Raw genomic sequence first — 21,948 nt, 5'->3', positions numbered from 1 at the left:
AAATGGTTAGAGTTGCTTGAGCCCGTGAGTGCACTCAACATGCCCACGTATTTGAAGTTGGATTGTGACTGACATGAAAGTGCTTTTGTGGTTTGCTTTTTAGCAGTACAATAAAGTTGCCATTTTAAGTGGTCAGAAACCACAAGCCAGATATTTACATGTGAGGAACTGTTTGTAGCATTATTATATAAATATGTTCTTTTCATGTCGTGGGATTTTTTTTATAAAAGAGTGTTTTCTTTAGTACTTTGTGTTCTGCTTTCCTGTATTATAAACATATACCCTGGTTTCTCTTCAGATTATAGAGGTTAAACAATAAATTGAATATCTAGGCAGGAAAGCTGATGGAATTTTCATTTGCGGACTAGATCAGAGTTTACAAACGGGTGGCCTGTAGACCAGATCTGGCCTCTGCTGTGTTTGTTTGGCTCAAAGAATGCTTTTTAAGAATACAAATTAATTTCCCATGTTTAAAAATTGGACAGTGATGCACAAAAACTGGATTTATGTCTTAAAGAATCAGATCTGGTAACACTGGACTTGAAGTTGGTGAGGACTGAATTCTGGCTACCGCCTTTTATTGATCTTCTGTACGCCAGGTCACCACGGGCCCACAGGCCCTGATTGCCACAGCCCACCACCCTCCTTGTTCCTTCTTTGGAGGATTACCCAACTGGCCCCTGTAGGCATTTGGGTTTGTGACCCTGGAACCAAAGGTTTTTCCTTTCCAGCTGAATCAGATAAGAATGTCATACACATAATCACATTTAAATAAAGTGTAATTGATTTTTTAAAACTTTGGGTTAAATCTATCTTTACAGCAGTGGTCATTAAAGGGTAAAAAAGTGGAGAGAAGTAAATATATGTGAACGAAAAAATAGCCATACCATAACACATTTGAATAGTTACTGAAGCCTCTTTTGTGTTCTTAAACCCTTAATAAAAAAAAAATTATTGTTTGTGTTGGAGGGGAGAATTTAAGTAAAATGTGCACATATATCATCATGCTGCAAATTGAAACATGTCTACACCTGGGACTGACAGCTCCTCATACCTATACCTGGTGCAGCTGAAGCCACAGGGATCTTGGCTTGGTCTCTGCCTGTTTTCATCTGGAAATCCAAATCAGAATGTCCATGTATCTCACCCTTGTGCACAGCCATGACAGGAAATTGTTTCCATTCTGCTTGCAAGCCAGGTGATGCTTCATCACCAAAAAGAATATAGATGACTTCCCAATAGAAGTCAGTCCGTTATAACTATTGTTGATTCTCCTGACCGTGAAGTATTATGATCAAGGCTGTGTGAATACTTTAATAAATGGCACCATGGGAGCACTCTTTTGCACCAAAGAAAATACAAGAAGACACGTTTTTGTCCTTTTCTCTTACGTAGTATTCCTGCTGTATTTTTTCCCATGATTCCTACATAACCACTGTTTGAATTTGGGTTTGTTATCTTTCATAGGCTACCTTTTTTTTTTTTTTTAATGCATTTGATCATTGTGGTCCACAGTGCCTCTGGAGTCACTGTGTTCACCATGCAGTGAATTAACTCCTGTGCTCAGGAGCACTCTATGTAGGCCTGTGTCTGGGAGCATTCTCTGTGTAGAAGCATGACCTGTGAAAGCCAGCATGGGAAAGGATTTATGAGCCTTTGCTCAACGATGCCTTTAGTCGAAAATGTACATGAAACTGTGAGTGCTGAAGTTAGGGCTCCGTAGTAACTTTAGTTTAGTCGTAGTAAAAATCTGTTCAATTACCAGTATTATCTGTTTCAATGCTTTTTAAACTATTGATCTTAAGATGCTCTATTTTTAAATATTGATTTTTACTATAGAAATCAAAGTGTAATAGTTTTCCCCTCCTTATACGTGTTTAAAAGGCAAGGTTGTTGTTATAGCAACAACTAGACAGGGCTGAGTTTGACAGATCTCGGATCACAGATGTATATGGGAGCAGTTCAGTTTGCTTATTTTTTTTCTCATTTAAAAAATTTACTACTGTTCTTAACAACCTGAAGGGGTGGAATGGGAGTGGGGAAGGTGGCTCAAGAGGGAAGGTGTGTATATATAATTATGATTGATTCTTGTTGTATGGCAGAAACCAACACAAAATTGTAAAGCAGTCATCCTCCAATTAAAAATAAATAAAATTAAAGTTTACTGCTGTTCTTAGAAATCATGTTATTAGCTGTTGCTCAGAAACTGTCTTTTTGCTCAACACAGATCTCATTTTAATCATGTTTTGCAAGATAAATTAGTTATAAGTAGATGTATCTTAATAGAATGTTCTTTTTCATTACTTTCTTTGCTAGATAAATTTTTGAAAGTCTCATTCCCTTATCTTAGCTAAAATTTTGTAGCAAATTACATGTTCTCTCAAAACTTACAGAAAATGAATCAGGCACATAAATTCTTTCAGAAAGTAAAAGTAGCCTATTTGTGTTTCATAAGATTCTGGTAACTATTTTATGGCAATTGATATAATTTGGTGTATATAGTATATTTCAAGTTTATTGTTACCAATCATGTCCTTTTTGCTTTTAGCAATGAAATTGTCTACTACATAGCGTTCTTCTGTCTTCCTTCTGAAAGTGACATTATTTCTGAAACTGTAGCTTAGCAATAAGAAAGAAAATGATGCCTTTCTTACTCTAAGGAAGGAAATGGAGTATAGTACGCTAGAAAGTGCTCTGAAGTGGGACAGGGAAATATGAGTGCTGGTTCCAGCTGTGCTGTAATATAAATGTTTGTTAAATGAACAGATCAATAAATATGAGACCTTTGGACCTCAGTTTCCCAACTGTAAAGGTTAGAACCTAGAGTAGATTATCTCTATGTCTCCTACTAGCTTTAAAATCTCCTTATTCCATGTAAGCAGTGTCTCCCTTCTTGCTGGAATCCTTCACTGTGAAGTAGACATCTCAAGGACTGTTATAAAGGAATGCATTTAGTATGTGTTAGTGTAATGATACTTTACCTATTTTTTTATTGTTACCTATTGTTACTCCATCTCTCTCTGCTTGGAAGGGCTTCCCTGGTAGTTTAGCTGGTAAAGAATCCACCTGCAATGCAGGAGACCCCGGTTTGATTCCTGGGTCGGGAAGATCCCCTGGAGAAGGGCTGCTTGTTTAGAAACATTCCTTACATAATTACACAGGAAGTCAGTAATGGGAGTTGGGAGTGAGGTCTTGATTTTTTAATACCTTTTCTAATGCTCTAACGTGTGAAATTAGTTTCCTTGAATCATTTTGGTCCAAATCTGAAATAGAAATTTTTCATACATTCTTATGCTAGTCCCAAACTCAGTTTTTAATACAATGAGCTATGTATCTTTACATTAATTTATCTGTAGAAAATATTGCTTTAATGTTCTAAAGCCACTGTTGTTGTTGTTGTTCAGTTGCTAAGTTGTGTCCAACTCTTTGCGACTCCATGGACTGCAGCACACCAGGCTTCCCTGTCCTTCACTATCTCCCAGAATCTGCTCAAACTCATGCCCATTGAGTCAGTGATGCCATCCAACCATTTCATCCTCTGTTACCCACTTCTCCTCCTGCCCTCAATCTTTCCCAGTATCAGGGTCTTTTCCAGCAACTTGGCTCTTTGCATCATGTGGCCAAAGTAGTAGTGGAGCTTCAGCTTCAGCATCAGTTCTTCCAATGAATATCCTGCGTTGATATCCAGCGTCAATCCAGGATTGACTGGTTTGATCTCCTTGCTGTCCAAGGGACTCTCAAGAGTCTTCTCCAGCACCACAGTTTGAAAGCATCAATTCTTCAGCACTCAGCCTTCTTTATAGTCCAGCTCTCCCATCCATACATGACTACTGGAAAAACCATAGCTTTGACTATACAGGCCTTTGTCAGCAAAGTGATATCTCTTCTTTTTAATATGCTATCTAGATTGGTCATAACTTTTCTTCCAAGGAGCAGCCATACCACACAATCAAACTCATGCTTGGTGGACATTTCCTGTGCTCTGTTTATTTTGTGTGAAACTTCTGTTTCTATAAATAACCTGCCCAGGAAAGCTTTGCAAGGATGTGTCTCCCTTGAATGAGAGACATCTAGGTTGGGAAAAAGATGAAGGAAGCATATGGAGATCCCAGCTTATCTTGAATGAAGGTTTCTGGTATGGATTTGTGCTTTTATTTTAAATCAGTTGCCAGAATACCAGATATGTGTGTGTGTTAGTTGCTCAGTCATATCTGACTCTTTGTGATCCCATGGACTGTAGCCTGCCAGGCTCCTTTGCCCGTAGAATTCTCTAGGCAAGAATACTGGAGTACGGTGCCATTCGCTTCTCCAGAGGGTCATCCTGACCCAGGGATTGAACCCGGGTCTCCTGCATTGCAGGCAGATTCTTTACCATCTGAGCCACCAGGGAAACCCCAACACCAGATAGTTACATTCAGATGTAACTGATTTAGTGGATTATAATTCAGACTCATTAAAATTATACCTATGAAGAGTTTTTAATGATATGGCAAATTATTTTTAATACAGTAACTGAGAGAAGAAATTTTGCATTATGATTTGATCTCAACAAAAGGGAAGTAAACACACAAGTATATTAACTATGGTTTTTTACTAGATGATAATATTATTTTACGGTGATTTTTCTTTCTGTATTTTTGCATTAAAAAACAAAAAATTCAGCTAATGGTTTTTAAAAAATTTTAAATGCAAATTACGTTGGGAGGTTTTGTTTTTTGTGTTTGTATTATTGCAAATTTGGGTGTTCCCATTTTCTCATGATTCCAGAGGAGGAACAACTCAGATTCAGCTTACCCCACACATCTTAGTAGGTCATGGTTCAGTTGTAAGTTTGAGGTTCATTAGCATCAGTAATAGGAAAGAGGGTTCTAAACATCACAAAGGTCAACAAATGCAGGAGATCCCACCAACACTTTTGTTTATGTGCTTGGGCTTCCCTGTTGGCTCAGATGGTTAAGAATCCATCTTTAATTCAGGAGCCCTGGGTTCAATCCCTGGGTCAGGAAGATCCCCTGGAGAAGGGACTGGCCACCCACTCCAGTATGCATGCCTGGAGAATTCCATGGACAGAGGAGCCTGGTGGGCTGCAGTCCGTGGGGTCCCAAAGAGTTGGACACGACTGAGCAACTAACACACACACACTAACCACATGCAAGAGATCTTCAAAAAATAAGACATGTCTCAGGACTTCCCTAGAGGTCCAGTAGTTAAGAATCTGCCTTCCAATGCAGGGATTGTGAGTTCAATCCCTGGTCAGGGAACTAAGATTGCACACACGGTAAGGCAACTAAGCCTGCATGCCACAACAAACATCCAACACAGCCAGATAAATAGTTTTAAAAAAGACATATCTTAGAGTAAAAGAGCCTAAATATCTTCTGCAGAAAAGTCTTAACGTAATGAGAACGCTGTATGAGGGGTAATGATGCATGTAGGTGGTGTGGTCAACTGAGTCTGGAAGAATCCAGAGGTGACGCTTGCGTCTAGAGTTGGGTTAAAAGATGGAGGCGGAGATGCACAGGGAACTGCTGGTAGAAAAGTCCTTTAGCATGAAACTCAGTGGTGGTTCTGGGGATTATGATTCATTTAGTAACAGTGGACACTGAATATAAAAGAGATCGAGAGCAAAACATAGCAAGGAAATTGTCAGGAGTAAAATTGTGGCTGTGTTTGAACGTCATGCTTACTAGTTTGGCTTTTGTCCTCTGTATGACAGGAAGCCATTAAGAGGTTTTAAGCTGTGGATTTACATTTGATTTGCCTTTTAGAAAGATGCCTCTAGTGCTGTGGGGAAGGGGTAATGAAATGGGAGGCCCCAGACGGGAGCTGTTACCACCGTCTGCGCCTGAGGTGAAGCTGGCCAGAATTGTGACAGAGGGAATGAAGAGGCAGGGGTGGGCTTGAGAGACAGTGAAATCCCAGCGTAACCAACCCAGTAGGCTGTTGGGCGTGTCGTGTGAAGGAGAGGGGAGACCAGGAGGAGCCCTCGGGTCCTGGTGCTCAATGGAGGTATCCTTGGAAGAGGGATGATTATGGGAGGATATAAGGGGAAATGTGTGTCAGTTTGAGATACAGAGTTAAGATTTTTTTTTTTTTTTGTCCTTTCCTTTTTCCTTCCCTTCTGTCTCTTTCTGCCTTTCCATCCTTCCCTTCTGTCTCTACCTTCCTCCTTCCTTCCTTCCTCCCTCCCTCCCTCTTTCTTTCTTTCCTTTCTTTTCACTCGGGCATTTAGTCACTCAGTCAGCCTTTATTAAGCCCTCACTGTATGCCATGCGCTATCCCGGTCACTGCTGTAGGTTCGTTATGAACCAGGCCCATTCCTGTGAATCCTCAGCCATGAGGGGGAAGAGGCCATTTCCACGGCCACAGTCACCAGGCGGCTCTGACCAGGACACAGCTAGTCAGACCTGAGACTACTTAACTCCTTTCAAATGGTGTTGCATAATACGTGTTTTTATATTTGGAAACACCTCTAATGGCCATTTTCTTTCTAGGTAGTGCTATTATTTCTGTTATGTTTCTGAGAGAAAATTTGAGAGCCTCGGATTTACTAGGTAAGTAATTATTTAATTCGGGTAATTAAAGCTCTGTTTGATGAGGAAATAACTAATCCTATCCATTAAAAATATGTGTTTTAAAAGCAAGGAACAAATTACTGAAATGGATATAGTGTCATCTAGAGGCAGATGTTATTCTGCCTTGGAGTTGCCATTTGCTCTTTGACATGAAATACACGCATCTTCATTGTGGCTGCTGCCCAAGCTATTGACCACAGCAGATCATTATTGTACAGTATTATTACTATTGTGAATGTTATGAAAATTTTATGAACGTAATAAAATCCAAGAAAACATCTGTGTTACCTAATAGAGCATTCCACTTCAAAGGACATATTTGATAGATTGTTGCATGAAGGGACTGCATGAAAATTAAAAAACCACATCCAAAAATTAGATATATCAATTAACTACCTAATTTTTTGTTAGCCTTTTCCAAAAGTGACATAGAATATTGATCTTCAAAATTTTATTTAGAGAGAATTCCCTGGCAATCCAGTGGTGAGGACTCCACGTACTCACTGTTGAGGATATGGGTTCAATCCCCGGTCAGGAAACTTAAGATCTCACAAGCCGTGCAGTATAGCCGAAAAAAATTTTTTTTTTAATTTAGAAATACAGCTATTAATGGAAAATCACAGTAGCCTTACTGGCTGTAAAAAACATTTCTGCTGCACAGCAAAGCCATCACATATTGATTGTATTTTCTACCTCTTGTTGGAAATATCACTGGTGAGAAGAATTATAAAAATTCATATTTTCTTCCTTGAAAAAATCCTGTCTGAAATACTGCCGACATATGATAATGAGTATGAGACTTTAGGCACTTTAAATAAAGCCATGTCTACTCAGTTCCAAGGAGATCATATTAAAAAAAGAACTGTTTGAGTTTAAATGTGACACCAGTGTTGGTATGTTGAACATTTGTTTCCCTGATCATGTTTCCCTTGAGCCTAGTGTCTTGAAGGAGTTTTCACTCTTTCTTTTTCCTCCTTAATTTGATTCTGCTAGTAGAGTTTTTTAGTCAACACTGTCAAATTTTCATGGTTAAAATGTTTTTCCAAATGTATGCATATGTGAATTGTGGCTTTTCAAATACATTATTTTTTTGTGCTATGGTTATGGCCTTATTTGGGGAAGTTGTAGGGAATCAGAAATAAGAATGAGCAATGCCTGAGTTTATAGATTAAAGCAATTAGGTCCTATGTTATGTTTCTCATTTATCAAAAGTCTTATGGAAACTTTAAGTCGTTTAATCTTACATATGTCATCTTTTGTAATTAATGGCTGATTAATGTTTAAATAAATGTAAGGTATTTAATAAAGTAATACAGATGGATATAGAGGAAGTCTTGCCAATTATTATGAACCCTTGTGATAAAATGATTAAGACAGAATCCCTGCCTTCAAGTAATATGGTCAATGATCAAATATATACAAAAATACATTTTTAAAAGCAGAAAATAATATGTATTATAATGCCTGAACCATTAGTTTAGAACTGAGTTTCTCAACCTCAGCACTACTAACATTTTAGGTTGGATAATTCATCGTAGGATGATGTCCTGTGCATTGTAGTGTGTTTAGTAGCATCCCTTTTGGCCTTTACCCATTAGCTGCCAGTAGCACACTCTGCTCCAGTTATGACAACCAAAAATAACTTCAAACACTGTCAAATCTCCCTTAGGGGGCAGAGGGCAGGCAAAATTGCCTCCGGTTGAGAACCATTGGTTTAGAATAAAGAGAGATTACTCTAGTTAGAAAGCTTAGAGAGGATTTTCTGTAGCACAGATACCATTTGAATTAGTTCCGACAGCTGAATAGGACAGGCATGGACCACCTCCAAGCATTTGGAGGATGGCAGACAGAGGGAATAACATAAGCACTGTTGACAAACGTACAAAAAGGTAAGACAAGTTTCTGTGTAGTACTGTGCTACAATCACTGCCAATGAGGATTAGGAGAAAAATTAATGAAAGTCGTAGCTATAGGAAGGAAAGAAATAGAAATATCAATTTCATATATTCTTATAAAACCCAGGATCAACTGAATATTACTAAAAGTAGTAAACTAGTTCAACATCAAAGGATATAAAATAAACTCACTCTCAAGGGTTCAAAGCTGGATTCAACTTCTGCTATCAACTGTGTGGCCAACGTATTACTTAACTTCTCTAAGCCAGTTTGCTGACAAATATAGAAGACTATTTTAAGGGTCAAATTGGATAATTGATACAAGCACTTTGAGACGTGGAAAGCCCTGTTATTAATAATAAAATTATTATTTCTATGATTAACTTAATTCCTAAGAGGTAATACTAAAAACATAAGAAATAGGAAATACACTCACGTACTACACATGTAACCAAAAAAAAACCCTCTATTAATTCTTTGATTCTTTGCTAATTTTTCTTACTTTGGAAATAGACAAGATTTATTAAATATCTGCTTCTTTCAGGTACTATAAGTGTTTTGCATGAACCGTCTCATTTAAATGTAGGAACATTCATTTATAGATCTGCTTTGTTGTTGTTGTATAGTTGCTAAGTCGTGTCCAACTCTTTTGCAACCCCATGGGCTATAGCTCACTAGGCTCCTCTGTCCATGGCATTTCCCAGGCAAGAATATTGGAGTGGGTTGCCATTTCCCACTCAAAGAGTTATGTGACTTTTGCTAAATTACTTAATCCCTTTAAGCCCCAAATTTCCTCATCCTTAAAATGAAGATAGTATTACCTACATCATAGGATTAAACAAGTATATAAAACTTGTGTATGTAAGACTCTTGGAAGAGGGTCTGTCATGTAATAAGTCCTCAATAATCGCAGCTATTATTATCATAGCTACTAATACCACCACTCACCACTTTGTGCTGTTTCTTCATGAGAGAAAACCTTGATTAGGATATTTTAGTGAACTTTAGTAATCCAGGTAACATTTCCCACAACTCTGATTGAGTTTTTTTGCCTTTCACCTGAATGCTTTTTGAGCAGGGATTTATCTGTTATATTATTTGTATCATACTGTAGTTAAAAGTGATCAATTCTTGATTAATGTCACAGGAATAAGAAAGGATATAGTCACCGATTCCATACCTGTGCCTCCGACAGCAATACCATATGATTGTCATGATGTGAGATGTAATAACCCTTTTCGGGCTTAGGGAAGAGCTCTTCCCCAACCATCCTCAGTAGTGTGTTAGGTCACGTGTATTTTCTTGGGACCTGTATTGCTATTGCCTTGAGAAAACTTGGCTCTTTCTGTTAAAAGCTAAAAATGCATTGTTTTTTCTTTACAGGGACTAAAACCAAACAGGGAAAAGAGTAGTTAGTGGCATTTTGTAAAAGATTAATATAAGCATGCTAAAAATTAAATTGTCAAAATGTGTAAAAGAAAATCATTATTTTTCCCTGCTTCAAGCAAATGAAAGTTTGTTTTTCATGATGGAACAAATGAAGATTTTTTTTGGACCATGTGGAAACAAGCTGAACTAATTTATTGCCAAATGTTGATCTGTGGCTATGAAGCTTTTCACCACTAGCCTCAAAAAATGACCTCACAAAAGCTATGTCTGAAAGAAATTGCCAACTATTATTAATTCAATGACAGGCTTTGGACTGTGCTCTGATTCTTAGTGGATTAATAACTTTAAATTATTTTAATGATTATTTTTCCTCTAAAATGCACAAAAATTCTCTCCCCTTCAATCAGCCAAAACTATAGTATTTCCCCCTCTCCTCCCTTAGTCATCAAAAATACTGAATCTAATAGTCTGTGAGATCCTAGTTGACTTAAGTCCAGATATTGTCATCATAAAAATAAAAATTACATCAGCACTCTCCAGAGACCAGTAACTTGATTATTTCAAGTCACCTATATATGGTTTCCCCATTGATAGAATGTCAAGAGATTAATAGTGAGACGAAGACTACTTCCTTCCTTCCTTCTCCCACACCAGAGGTCAGCTTGGTTTGAAGCCAGGACCTAGAATACTAATCTAGCCAAACAAAAAATCATTTCTGGTTGAGAGGACAGATTGGCTATTTCATTTTAAAATTGCCTCAAGAATGGGAGACTTTATGATAGTAGATTTGGATCTATTTAAATTCATTATATTATTTAGATAACTTAAATAAGCAGGGTGAAAATATACACCCTACTTAACTTATTGGAAGGACTGATGCTGAAGCTGAAGCTCCAATACTTTGGCCACCTGATGTGAAGAGCCGACTCATTGGAAAAGACCCTGATGCTGGGAAAGATTGAAGGCAAAAGGAGAAGGGGATGACAGAGGATGAGATGGTTAGATGGCATCACTGACTCAATGGACATGAGTTTGAGCAAACTCCAAGAAATGGTGAAGGACAGGGAAGGCTGGCATGCTGCAGTCCATGGGGGTCACAAAGAATCAGACATGACTTAGCAACTGAACAACACTTTTGAGACGTGCCAATCCAGGGCTTCTTCAGAACTTGGCTGCCTTAAGCCTGAGGAACCTGGAGAGACTATACTGAGGAGAAGGCACCCTTTGGTGTGAAGGAATCCAGTTTATGCTGTGGTATTCAGTGGTATACCACTAAAGCAATAGCTGGACTGCCATTGATCAAGCGGCATATTGCAGGCTCTAAGAGAACCAGACAGCAATGTAGGGTAAGGTCAGGTTAGCTGAAGTTTTCAACTCTTGAGGCTATCAGAAGTCAGGTCAAGTCAGATTCCAGAAGCTAGCTAAACAGCAGTTAACACTAGCTGGCATTGAGCTGGAGAGTGGGGACAAAATTAAAAGTGATTTCAGGTTTTACTTAAGGAGAACGGTGGGCTGGGAAACTGGATGCCTTTTGAGGAAGAACTGTGCAAATGGATTCTAGAATCCAAGGCTTGCACAGGTGAGGAACTCAGCAGGCTGTAGATGCTGGTGAACGGACGCATCAGAAAGAGCCTGACTATAGGCTGTTTTCTCTTCCCCCATCTTTATATGTCAACCTCCGTCCGCAAGCATCTATAGGAGACTTTTGCAACAGAGCTTCAGTAGCCTCTTGAAACAGAGGCTGTATTCTCACAGCTGGATCCAGTTAAATGTCAGGCATTTCTCAGAGTATAAAATATTCCTCCAAACACTACTTCAGGATGATATAAATGGTCAAATATGTTTAGAAAATATTACAACCCTATCCTCCCCAAGGAGATTCACAATGAATGCTAACACATTCAGGCTCTCAGGGGTCTTCCAGTAAAATCACGATTTAAATTTGTTTAACTCACTTCTTTCCAAATAGATTTGAGTTGAAACTTTTTTGGTGGTGTGTCCATCTTATGAAACTGGTTGTAGGAACACCAGTTTGGAGACACTCTTCTCAAGGAACTTCAGGGCCAGTCAGGGCCTTCGGGAACTGCTGCCAGAAGGAGTCCATTCCTTCTGTCCCCTGTGGAGATGCTTCATCCAGCCTCATGTTGTGCTCAGTACAGTTCATGGGGTGCCACTCACTGAGACTACAAGGTGAACGACAGACTTGTGTAGTCCATTTATCAGCCCCAGTCCATTGTGCGTACAAGAGGCAGAAGAGTATAATTATTAAGAACAGGTTACCTAGGGACTTCCCTGGTGGTCTAGTGGTTAAGACTCCACACTCCCAATGCAGAGGGCCCGGGTTTGATCCCTGGTCAGGGAACTAGATCCCACATGCCACAATTAAGACCTGGCACAGCCAAATAGATAAATAAATGTATATATATTTATATATATATATATATTAAAAAAGAGTAGGTTACCTAGGTTCCAATTCAAGCTCTTCACTTAGCCCAGACAAGATAATTATCCCCTCTGTGACTCAGTTTTCTCAGATGTCAAATATGGCTAGTAATAGTTTAATAGTATCCAATGTTATATATTATATATATTATATATTATATATTATACATCCTCCCTGAGGTCGGCATGGATAGCAAATAGTGCTAGTGTTTCTTCTTCTCTGTGTTCTGTCAGTTACATCATTTCCTTTCTTCTCTGTTTTTTTTAAGACCAATGGAGAGAGGTCTTCACTAGATAATCAGAAAGTGCTGAGTCCTTCCTGCCATGTCCTTGCATTTTCAAAATGAGTTGTTATCCCTGTACAGACAGCCCAGGGGACAGTCCCTAGTCATCTCTAGACCAATATTAGAGATACAAGTTTGGATTAATTTTGAAGTTTGACTCAGATGGCCTTTGACCCTTGGCAGTCAGCATCCTAAATTGCATTCGTCCCAGGGTCCTTTGTCACAGGCCTCCAGATGAGCTTTCAAACATATTCTGCTCCCTAGGATGGCCACTTGCAGAGCCAAATTCCTGGAGTCTAGCAGGTATGATAAGTTAAGTAGTGAGAAATGAGGAGATTGTGTCACAGAAGGATAAACAACTAACCTGGCCCTTGCAGCTAGTCGTAGCAGTGAGATTTTAATTCTGGGGAGCCAGTCTGAGTTCAGATTAGACTTCCACTGTCCAAGTCTGGACTTGAAATTTAACCATGTCCCTGGGCCAGGGGCATGTCAAGTGTTCCTTTCCTTCTTTTAGTATCGTGCACTTCCAGAGCACTCCTTTGGGCAAACGGGCCAACAGAAGGTAAACTAGCAAGTTTTCTAAGTCAGAAATTTGTGCCTTTCCAAAGGTTTGTGGCTTTACTGAAATAAAAATAGCAGGAACTGTGATGTTTTATATTAGCTTCCCAGGTGGCTCAGTGGTAAAGAATCTGCCTGCCAAGCTGGAGACACAGGTTCGATCCTTGGCTTGGCTTGGGAAGATCCCCTGGAGAAGGAAACGGCAACCCACTCCAATATTCTTGCCTGGGAAATCCCACGGACAGAGGAGCCTGGGGTGCTACAGTCTATGGGGGTCACAGAGAGTCAAACACGATTTAGCGACTAAACAACAACAACGTGATGTTTCATACCACTTTTAGGAAAAGGTGGGATATAAAAATATTTTGCAGAAATTTATTGAAGCAACTGCTGGTGGCTGTCTGCAACACTTTTAAACACTTACGAAAAATGTGCACATGACTCATGAAGGAGACAGCAAATCACATGAGAAAATAAAAATGACACGAAAGAAACAAGCAAATAAGAGCAGTTATCCAAAACTGCCTTTGTAAATGTAGGACGTTGCTGAAATTAAAATTATTAGCAAGAAAGAACGTGTGACCTCCTGAGCTGCCATAGAGTTACTCATTGGACTCGCAGTGATGTGAGGTTCACATGAGATAATACGTGTGAAAAATTACTTTGAAAGGATACTCGCAAAACCATCGGTCGTTGTATTTGTTGTTAACAAACTTTGAAAGGCAGTGAAGATCTGCACTGGTGGAAATGGGCACGGAATCCACAGGAGAGCGCAGAGGTGGAACAGGGAGGGGTGTGTCAGGATGTGAAACAGTGACCGTGTTGGAAATAACGCCGCCTCCATAAATGAAACACTCTGCAGACTCTGAAAGAATGAGGCTGCCCGACATATAATGATGTGAAACGTTTTTGGAGATGTTCTCGGAGTAGAAAAAGATGTTCTGTTAAGTAGGAAAAAAGCAAGATACAGAAAAGTTTGTATAATATGCTAACATCATTCTGGGTAAAAAAATCAAAACACATGCACTCTCACCCACGCCTGCCTAAAGCATCTCTGGAAAGAAAATCTCAAGCACCAGCAGCAGTAGCTCACTTTGAGGAGGGGACCTCGTGGGCCACAAGGATGTGAGAACGATTTTCCTTTCACTGATCCCTCTTGTATGGCTTTTGAGTTTTTTACTGTACGCATGTGTTATCCATTCAAAACTAAATTTTCAACATCTTCCCTGCTGGCTCAGTGGTAAAGAATCCACCTGCCAATGCGGGAGACACGGGTTCAATCCCTGATCTGGAACGATCCCACATGCCGTGCCGAAACTGTTAAGCCTGTGTTCTAGAACCTGGAAGCCACAACTACTGAGCCACTGGCCACAACCATTGAAGCCTGCGTGCCCTAGGGCCCCTGCTCCTGCAGCAAGAGAAGTCACCGCAATGAGAAACCCATGCACTGCAGCTAAAGAGTAGCCCTCACTTGCCTCAACTAAAGAAAAGCCCACGCAGCTATGAAGACCCAGCACAGCCAAAGATAAACAAATAAAAACCAAATTCTTGAAAAATGAAATTTGACACTGGATACAGTTAGAAGAGATAAAGAAATAACTGGCAGAGGAACTCAATATAAATAAGAAATTTAGATTTCACAAGAATAGGTTGGAAGTCTCTGAGATTTTGAAATTGTATTCAATGCATTTATTCTGCTTTACTAAGTTTAGAAAGCTGGGTTTTTAATATATCACTTCTTCCTAGGAATGTAATATTGAACAATTATCTTATAAGATCTTTGGGTTTTTTTTGTTGTTGTTCAAAGAAAGGACAGACCTGACCAGTAATTTTGCCCAAGTTCTTATATATGGTTTTTATTATTTCCATTCATTACAATGCTTAATAATGTATAGTGTTTTCTTTTTTTAAATTCTCATTATAAAATAGCTTTTAAAATTGAGTGTATAATTTCTGTCTTCACAAAGTAGTACTGAATAAACTGTTACATTAGAGTAAGCTTATTTTATAGCTCCTACTATACCATGAATAGCTATTGTCTAGCTTGTATAAAAAATCAAATGGATTCTCAGAAACTAGAGTTCAAAACTCTAAATCATTAGGTTGAGAACAATAGGAAATTGATGTCTTCAAATTATGAGATTGTGTAGACAAACCAAATTGTTTCAGGTTGGAGTATATGCTGGTTGTAAATTATATACACAACCATGCTGACCTCAGTGGTGAAACAGGTTGAATTATGTTTTCAAATTGTGCTACCCAAAAAATGCTACATAAATCAGTTTTTCTCAGGCTGCTAATTATTAATAAATAAGCAGTTCCCAGTGTTATTGGGAAAGCCAAGCCCGCTTCTCTGTGGCCACTTCTCCCCCACATTTTCCATTCCTCCGTTATTGTAAGTAATGTTAAGGTGATGACAGTAACACATTCCTACATAGGTTTATTATGTGATATTTTACCAAGCTATCCCTGGAATTCTAGATTTTAAATTAGATCAAGTCCATCTGACTCAGAGTAAGCATTCACTTTGTTATTTCTTCTAAAAGGACTCCAAAAAATGACAATGATTATGGTATTCATTTAGCAGAGTTTCAAAGTGTAAAATACCCAAGTATGTGTGTGTAAAGGATCCAAGGTGAGTGAGTGCAGAGTGGACCATCAGGTGATGGATTTCCCTGCTCTCTGGGCCCTGCCGTCTAGATCTAGGTGGATCTAGATTCCTCATGTACCTCCTGGTCCACATGGAAACAAACAGCCAGGTTGGATGTGTTTCCATGTCTCCATATGCACATGTTCTGATTGTCCCCATCTCTGAGGAAAGCTTCTCTGTAGAGGTCAGGATTCATCTTGAACAACAAAGAAAAATCAGAAGTTATGTGCTACCCCATCCATCCCGTGGCCCTTATCTTATCCCCTTCTAAAGGTAATGTCGGGTAAATGCGTGATGTTCTTGGGATGGTTTGATGGATTGCGTTTTCATAGGCATCCCTTGGAGAAGGGAAAGGCTACCCACTCCAGTATTCTGGCCTGGAGAATTCCATGGACTATAGTCCATGGGGTCGCAAAGAGTCGGACACGACTGAGTGACTTTCACTTTCATGACTTGCATGACTTTCACAAGTAATGCTCAGTGTATAAGAAATGTTTACATAAACAAAAAGGCTTGAATGGCCCTTTTCAACATGGTTTGTCTTTTCAATTTAAAAGGTATGACGTTGGCATTTGCAGGAACATATCTATTGGTGAACTTTGCTCCAAATATAACTCAGGCTATCTCCGCAAGAACAGTACAGTATTACTTTGTTGGCTGGCAGTTCATGATCTACATGGTAAGAATTCTAAAAATTTTACTATCCCAGAAGCAATATTGTCTAGACCACTGGTACATGGAGATGTTGGAGAACTATATAATCTTTTCTTCTCAGTGTTAATAACTCGTTAAAATGTAAATATATTTGACCAGTATTTGAAACACTAAATCAACAATAGAAGTACCCCTGTTCCCTGGGTACTCTGTCCTTGGGGATAACTTATCACTGAAACAATTTCCACGATTTAATGGAATTTAATCCAGCAAATTCCAGAGTCACGTATTTTAGGACAACTCAAAAACCAAAAAAACCTCTCTTCCCAAGTCAAAGGAAATACCTGAAGACATATTTTACTTCACTGAATTTTATTTAAGGTAGGTATTCTCTTCAAAAAAGCACTCATTGAGACCCATGCAATAGCCAGTCTGAAGAGAAACAGGACAATCCTGAGAGGTGGGGAAAAGAAAAACCAGAATGAGCTGATGTAGAAATAGGAAGCCACTAACTGGGATTTTTTTTTTTTTTAATTTGATGCAATGACTATCTATGGTGGGTATTAAGAGAGAATGTGATTGAAACAGTTGGCATATACCTTGTTATGGAAGTCAGTTTAGATTGGAAAATAAGAACATTCTAGGAAAAGCAGGCAGGAAGAAGAAAAATGGGGTTGTCTAGATGAGCATTTAACCAAGAACTGAACTGGTAAAATAGTTGTGAATTCAATAAAAAGAATCAAAGCACACAGAGTCATACATTTTTAGGGTTAGAAGTGACTTCAAAAAGCTAAAGGGCCCAGTGCTCTGCCTTTAAAACAGGTTCAGTTCAGTTCAGTTCAGTCGCTCAGTCATGTCCGACTCTTTGCGACCCCATGGACTGCAGCACGCCAGGCCTCCTTGTCCATTGCCAACTCCTGGAGTTTACCCAAACTCATGTCCATTGAGTCGGTGATGCCATCCAATCATCTCATCCTCTGTCGTCCCCTTCTCCTCCTGCCTTCAATCTTTCCCGGCATCAGGATCTTTTTTAATGAGTCAGCTCTTAGCATCAGGTGGCCAAAGTATTGGAGTTTCAGCTTCAACATCAGTCCTTCCAATGAACACTCAGGACTGATCTGCTTTAGGATGGTCTGGTTGGATCTCCTTGCAGTCCAAGGGACTCTCAAGAATCTTCTCCAACACCACAGTTCAAAAGCATCAATTCTTCGGTGCTCAGCTTTCTTTATAGTCCAACTCTCACATCCATACATGACTACTGGAAAAACCATAACCTTGACTAGACGGACTTTGTTGGCAAAGTAATGTCTCTGCTTTTTAATATGCTGTCTAGGTCAGTCATAACTTTTCTTCCAAGGAGTAAGCGTCTTTTAATTTTATGGCTGCAGTCACCATCTGCAGTGATTTTGGAGCCCCAAAAAATAAAGTCAGCCACGTTTTCACTGTTTTCCCATCTATTTGCCATGAAGTGATGAGACCAGATGCCATGATCTTAGTGTTCTGAATGTTGAGCTTTAAGCCAACTTTTTCACTCTCCTCTTTCACTTTCATCAAGAGGCTCTTTAGTTCTTCTTCACTTTCTGCCATAAGGATGGTGTCATCTGCATATCTGAGGTTATTGATATTTCTCCCAGCAGTCTTGATTCCAGCTTGTGCTTCTTCCAGCCCAGCGTTTCTCATGATGTACTCTGCATATGTTAAATAAGCAGGGTACAATATATAGCCCTGATGTACTCTTTTAGTATTTGGAACCAGTCTGTTGTTCCATGTCCAGTTCTAACTGTTGCTCCCTGACCTGCATACAGATTTCTCAATAGGTAGGTCAGGTGGTCTGGGATTCCCATCTCTTTCAGAATTTTCCACAGTTTATTGTGATCCACACAGTCAAAGGCTTTGACATAGTCAATAAAGCATTAATAGATGTTTTCCTGGAACTCTCTTGCTTTTTCGATGATCCAGCAGATGTTGACAATTTGATCTCTGGTTCCTCTGCCTTTTCTAAAACCAGCTTGAACATCTGGAAGTTCATGGTTCGCGTATTGGTGAAGCCTGTCTTGGAGAATTTTGAGCATTACTTTACTAGCATGTGAGATGAGTGCAATTGTGCAGTAGTTGGAGCATTCTTTGGCATTGCCTTTGTAAAATAGTTTAATCCTGCTTTATACCTATTGTTTATACCTGGCGTTTGCAAGGACATGGTGAACTCTGCTCTCAGTGTGATGTGACTCAGGATGTTACAGCAGGAACCATACAGTATTACACTATCGTGTGGCCATTCCTAGTCAGGTGACCAGAAGCCTGTATATCTTACCATCTCTGATATATAATTCTAACCACTGGGACACAAGTGTTTACAGGGCTTTTCTGTTTGCATCTCCCACTCTTCTCCTGTCTCTTACTCAACAAAGATCTGTTTAAAAAAAAAAATTCCTCATACACTACACACTCGTTAATAAACTAACCTATTTCCCCTCTAAACACCACCAAAAATGTATTCCCCTTCACTCCCTCAGCTCCCAGTCACTCCTCACTCATCATAATGTACTGGATCCCTCCCCATGAATTGCCAGATGGAGGTGCTGCGTTGGTCCTCATTCTTCTCGCCTCTGAGGCGGCGTTTTCTGACAGCCCCCTCTCTTCTCCCAGCATCGCTCTCTTCCCAGCCTTTGTCAGATTGTTTTCCCTGTTTCTCTTCCTCCTGTCTGATCAGTCCATCCCAGGCTCTTGGTGGGCACCTCCTTCTCTTCAGCATCCTCTCTTATCTTTCCATGCTGCACAACTCTTCCAGGGTTTTCTGGAGTGATCTCATTGCCTACTTTACCACCATCATTCTTTAGAAAGACTTTCAAATCCAGGCTTGCATCTCCTTCCCAGATCTCTCCGGTCCCCAAAGCTGTGTTTTCATCTGTCCGCTTATTACCACCAACTCAATGAGTTCGAGCAAACTCTGGGAGAGAGTGAAGGACAGGGAAGCCTGGCATGCTACAGTCCAAGGGGTCTCAAAGAGTCAGACACGACTGAGGGATTGAACAACAACAGCAACTTATTCCTTATTCCTGCTTGGATATTCCATAGAGTCTGCAGGACTAACATCTCAAAAACTGAACTTAATATCTTCTCCCCTAAACGTCCTCCTCTCTTAAATTGGAAGGTTCCCCTTACTCTCATCCGCCCTCAAACTTTAGGCGCAGGCTTTCCGATTCAGAGTCGGCTTCCTCAGGTCTGTCGTCCTTTGTGCCTCTCTTCCCTCTTTTATCTTCCTGCTCGCCCACTGTACTCAGTCCTGTAACTATTAAAGCTTTCATCAATCAAATCTAAGCACGAGAAGGACTCTTTGAGCATTTCGTGATAGTCTAGACTTGAAGTCCTACCAACACATTATTATTCTCTGCCTAGGGGCAAAACAAATTCTTCATCCGGTAAGAAAAGGGTCACAGAGTCTGTAACCAGAAAATTAAAAGCCTGCACTGAATCCTTTGGAGATTAAAGATGCATTAAGACTTATTTCCTGGAATAAACAGCATTGTTTGATGATGATGTATTTTATATTGTTTTAATACCAGAGAAAACATTTTAAAAGAACAAAACTACTTTTTTAAGCCTTATAATTCCACAAAAATGTATGCTGAAATAATTGCATTTTTCTATTTTCCAAAAGTAATTCTTAAGTTAATTTATTCACAAATTCATCCGACTAGTTTAGTCACCTAGAATATAGAGGAAAATTCCTGAAGCAGGAATTTTACAGTCCTGGGAGAGACTCGTATTCCTGTAAAACAATGAAAGTATATTTGAAAATAAATGTCACCAGAAATGCAAATAATTCCAGATATTTATAAGACAGCATAAAATGAACCTTTAATAGAGTCACATTTGAATAACACTATTGGCATTAGACTCTTAGGGGAATAGATCTATATTATCTTAGTTTATCTCAGTTTGGAATTTAATCCATTATATGTTGCATCTCTAAAGACTCTAGAAGTTATCAATTATATACTAAGATCTTGAATTGAAGTTTGGTTTTAAGTCTGTTAACCTGTACATAATTAATATTTAATCCTTCATTGTGCCAGGTTCTGTACTTTTTCTGCAAACTGTGATTGCGAAGATCATAATTATAATAATTAAGGCAATTCTTTGAAGAATCGTTCATCTGTTTTTATATTGCATATTATTTATACAATATTTGTACTATATCTTGTATTTGTGTATTACACCAAGTATAAATACAACACTTGAACTGCCTTTTGAGACTGATCAAATAAGCAATAAAATGAATGAACATATTTTAAAATCTAAATAAATTTTACGTATCTCAAAAGGGGATTGTAAAGTCATATTATAGACCAGCTAAGAGCATCTCCTTTTATCATGTGTTTAGCTGTCTCAGGTCAATATCCATCTTCCCTTTAAGGATTACATGAAGTGCAAGCCTCAGAAACAAGGCCCAACATCTGAGCTGGGACTCTTTGGGGAAGGAAGAGGATTTGAGAAGCCTGGTGTCTACTAGTCAGGGAGGAATGAAGTGTCCTTTGCCCATCCACTAAAACATACTTTCCCACCTGGTGCTTGCCAAAAAGCAAAAAACAATCAGGTTTTCAAGGTCAAACTAGCTTGGAGAGATGCTATGAAACATACATGGCCCCCTGAGAAATTCATCATTTCCGTTAGCATATTAAAAACTAGAAATCCTTTAGGGAAGAGATAGGCTTAACCTTGTTAATCCTGCCCTGCTCAGGCTTATTTGATTGACCACGAGGCCCTTTTCTCGAAGGGCCTTTTGTTGAACAGCAGCTATGAATACCTCGGCAGAACCCACATGAGGGGCCGTGGCTCTGAGTCTCAGTTACTCTGTGTTCTTTGGCAAGATTGATTGTGGCTGGGTGGTTTTTTTTTTTTTTTTTTTGCATACCCAGATTTCCCCACAGACTATTCTCCTTCACAAAATAATCTGCATGGTGCTCATTTTCTCTCCACCAGAGAAAAATTTAAATAAGCAGAAACAGGGGCCCAGCCTGTCGTTTGGTGTGATTTTCTACCCTAAAGCCCATTATTAAGTCAGCCTTTCTGGCAAAAGCTGCTTCAGCACCCACCGGCAGGTGTTAAAACCTGAAAGGAGAAAACTGTTTGTGTAAGTCCTCTGTGTCTGGTGTGTGAGGTTCATCTGCTTGGTTGTCTGAATGTAAGCACTCACAGGTCTGCACTTGGACCCACTTCTGCAGCCGAGGTCAACAACCTCACTGAGCAGGTTGAGCCCTGTGCCTGGGCAGCAGTCCTAGACGTTGGCAGATGGGGAGACCGAAGTAGAGAGGTTCAGTAACTTGTCTAAGGTCACCTAAATACTAAGTGAAACAGCCAGAATTCAAAACCAGGTGGACCACTTCTGGGGTACACGCTCTAATTCATTTCCCCACCCACCTCTCCAGGCAGAATCAATACAGGCTGACCTCCAAGCATCAGATCTTTGACCAGACTTGGCTTTAGAGAGAATCTTTGCA

At 39.5% G+C, this 21,948-nt stretch overlaps 1 protein-coding gene and 1 long non-coding RNA gene across 4 annotated transcripts in view; one reads left to right on the top strand and one right to left on the bottom strand.

Moving 5' to 3' along the window:
- The window catches only part of NIPAL2 (NIPA like domain containing 2), an 81,652-nt gene that overhangs the window by 36,159 nt on the left and 23,545 nt on the right, over positions 1-21,948 (top strand). For all 3 annotated transcript variants that reach the window (XM_081505216.1, XM_081505217.1, XM_081505218.1), the window contains exons 4-5: positions 6,495-6,554; positions 16,351-16,472. In XM_081505216.1, coding sequence (XP_081361342.1) covers positions 6,495-6,554; positions 16,351-16,472 — 182 coding nt within the window. The remainder of the gene's footprint in view (positions 1-6,494; positions 6,555-16,350; positions 16,473-21,948) is intronic.
- On the bottom strand, positions 13,799-18,874 carry LOC145511635 (uncharacterized). Its single transcript, XR_014058014.1, has 2 exons — positions 17,310-18,874; positions 13,799-16,170 (listed from the first exon to the last, which is right to left on the bottom strand). It is a non-coding gene; the product is annotated as an uncharacterized LOC145511635 (long non-coding RNA).

This window comes from Giraffa tippelskirchi, chromosome 6, assembly GCF_054371585.1.
Source record: "Giraffa tippelskirchi isolate mGirTip1 chromosome 6, T2T-mGirTip1v1.2.pri, whole genome shotgun sequence".
Classification (NCBI taxonomy): domain Eukaryota; kingdom Metazoa; phylum Chordata; class Mammalia; order Artiodactyla; family Giraffidae; genus Giraffa; species Giraffa tippelskirchi.
Note: the sequence above shows the minus strand (reverse complement) of the source record. Positions and strands in the feature narration are given on the sequence as shown.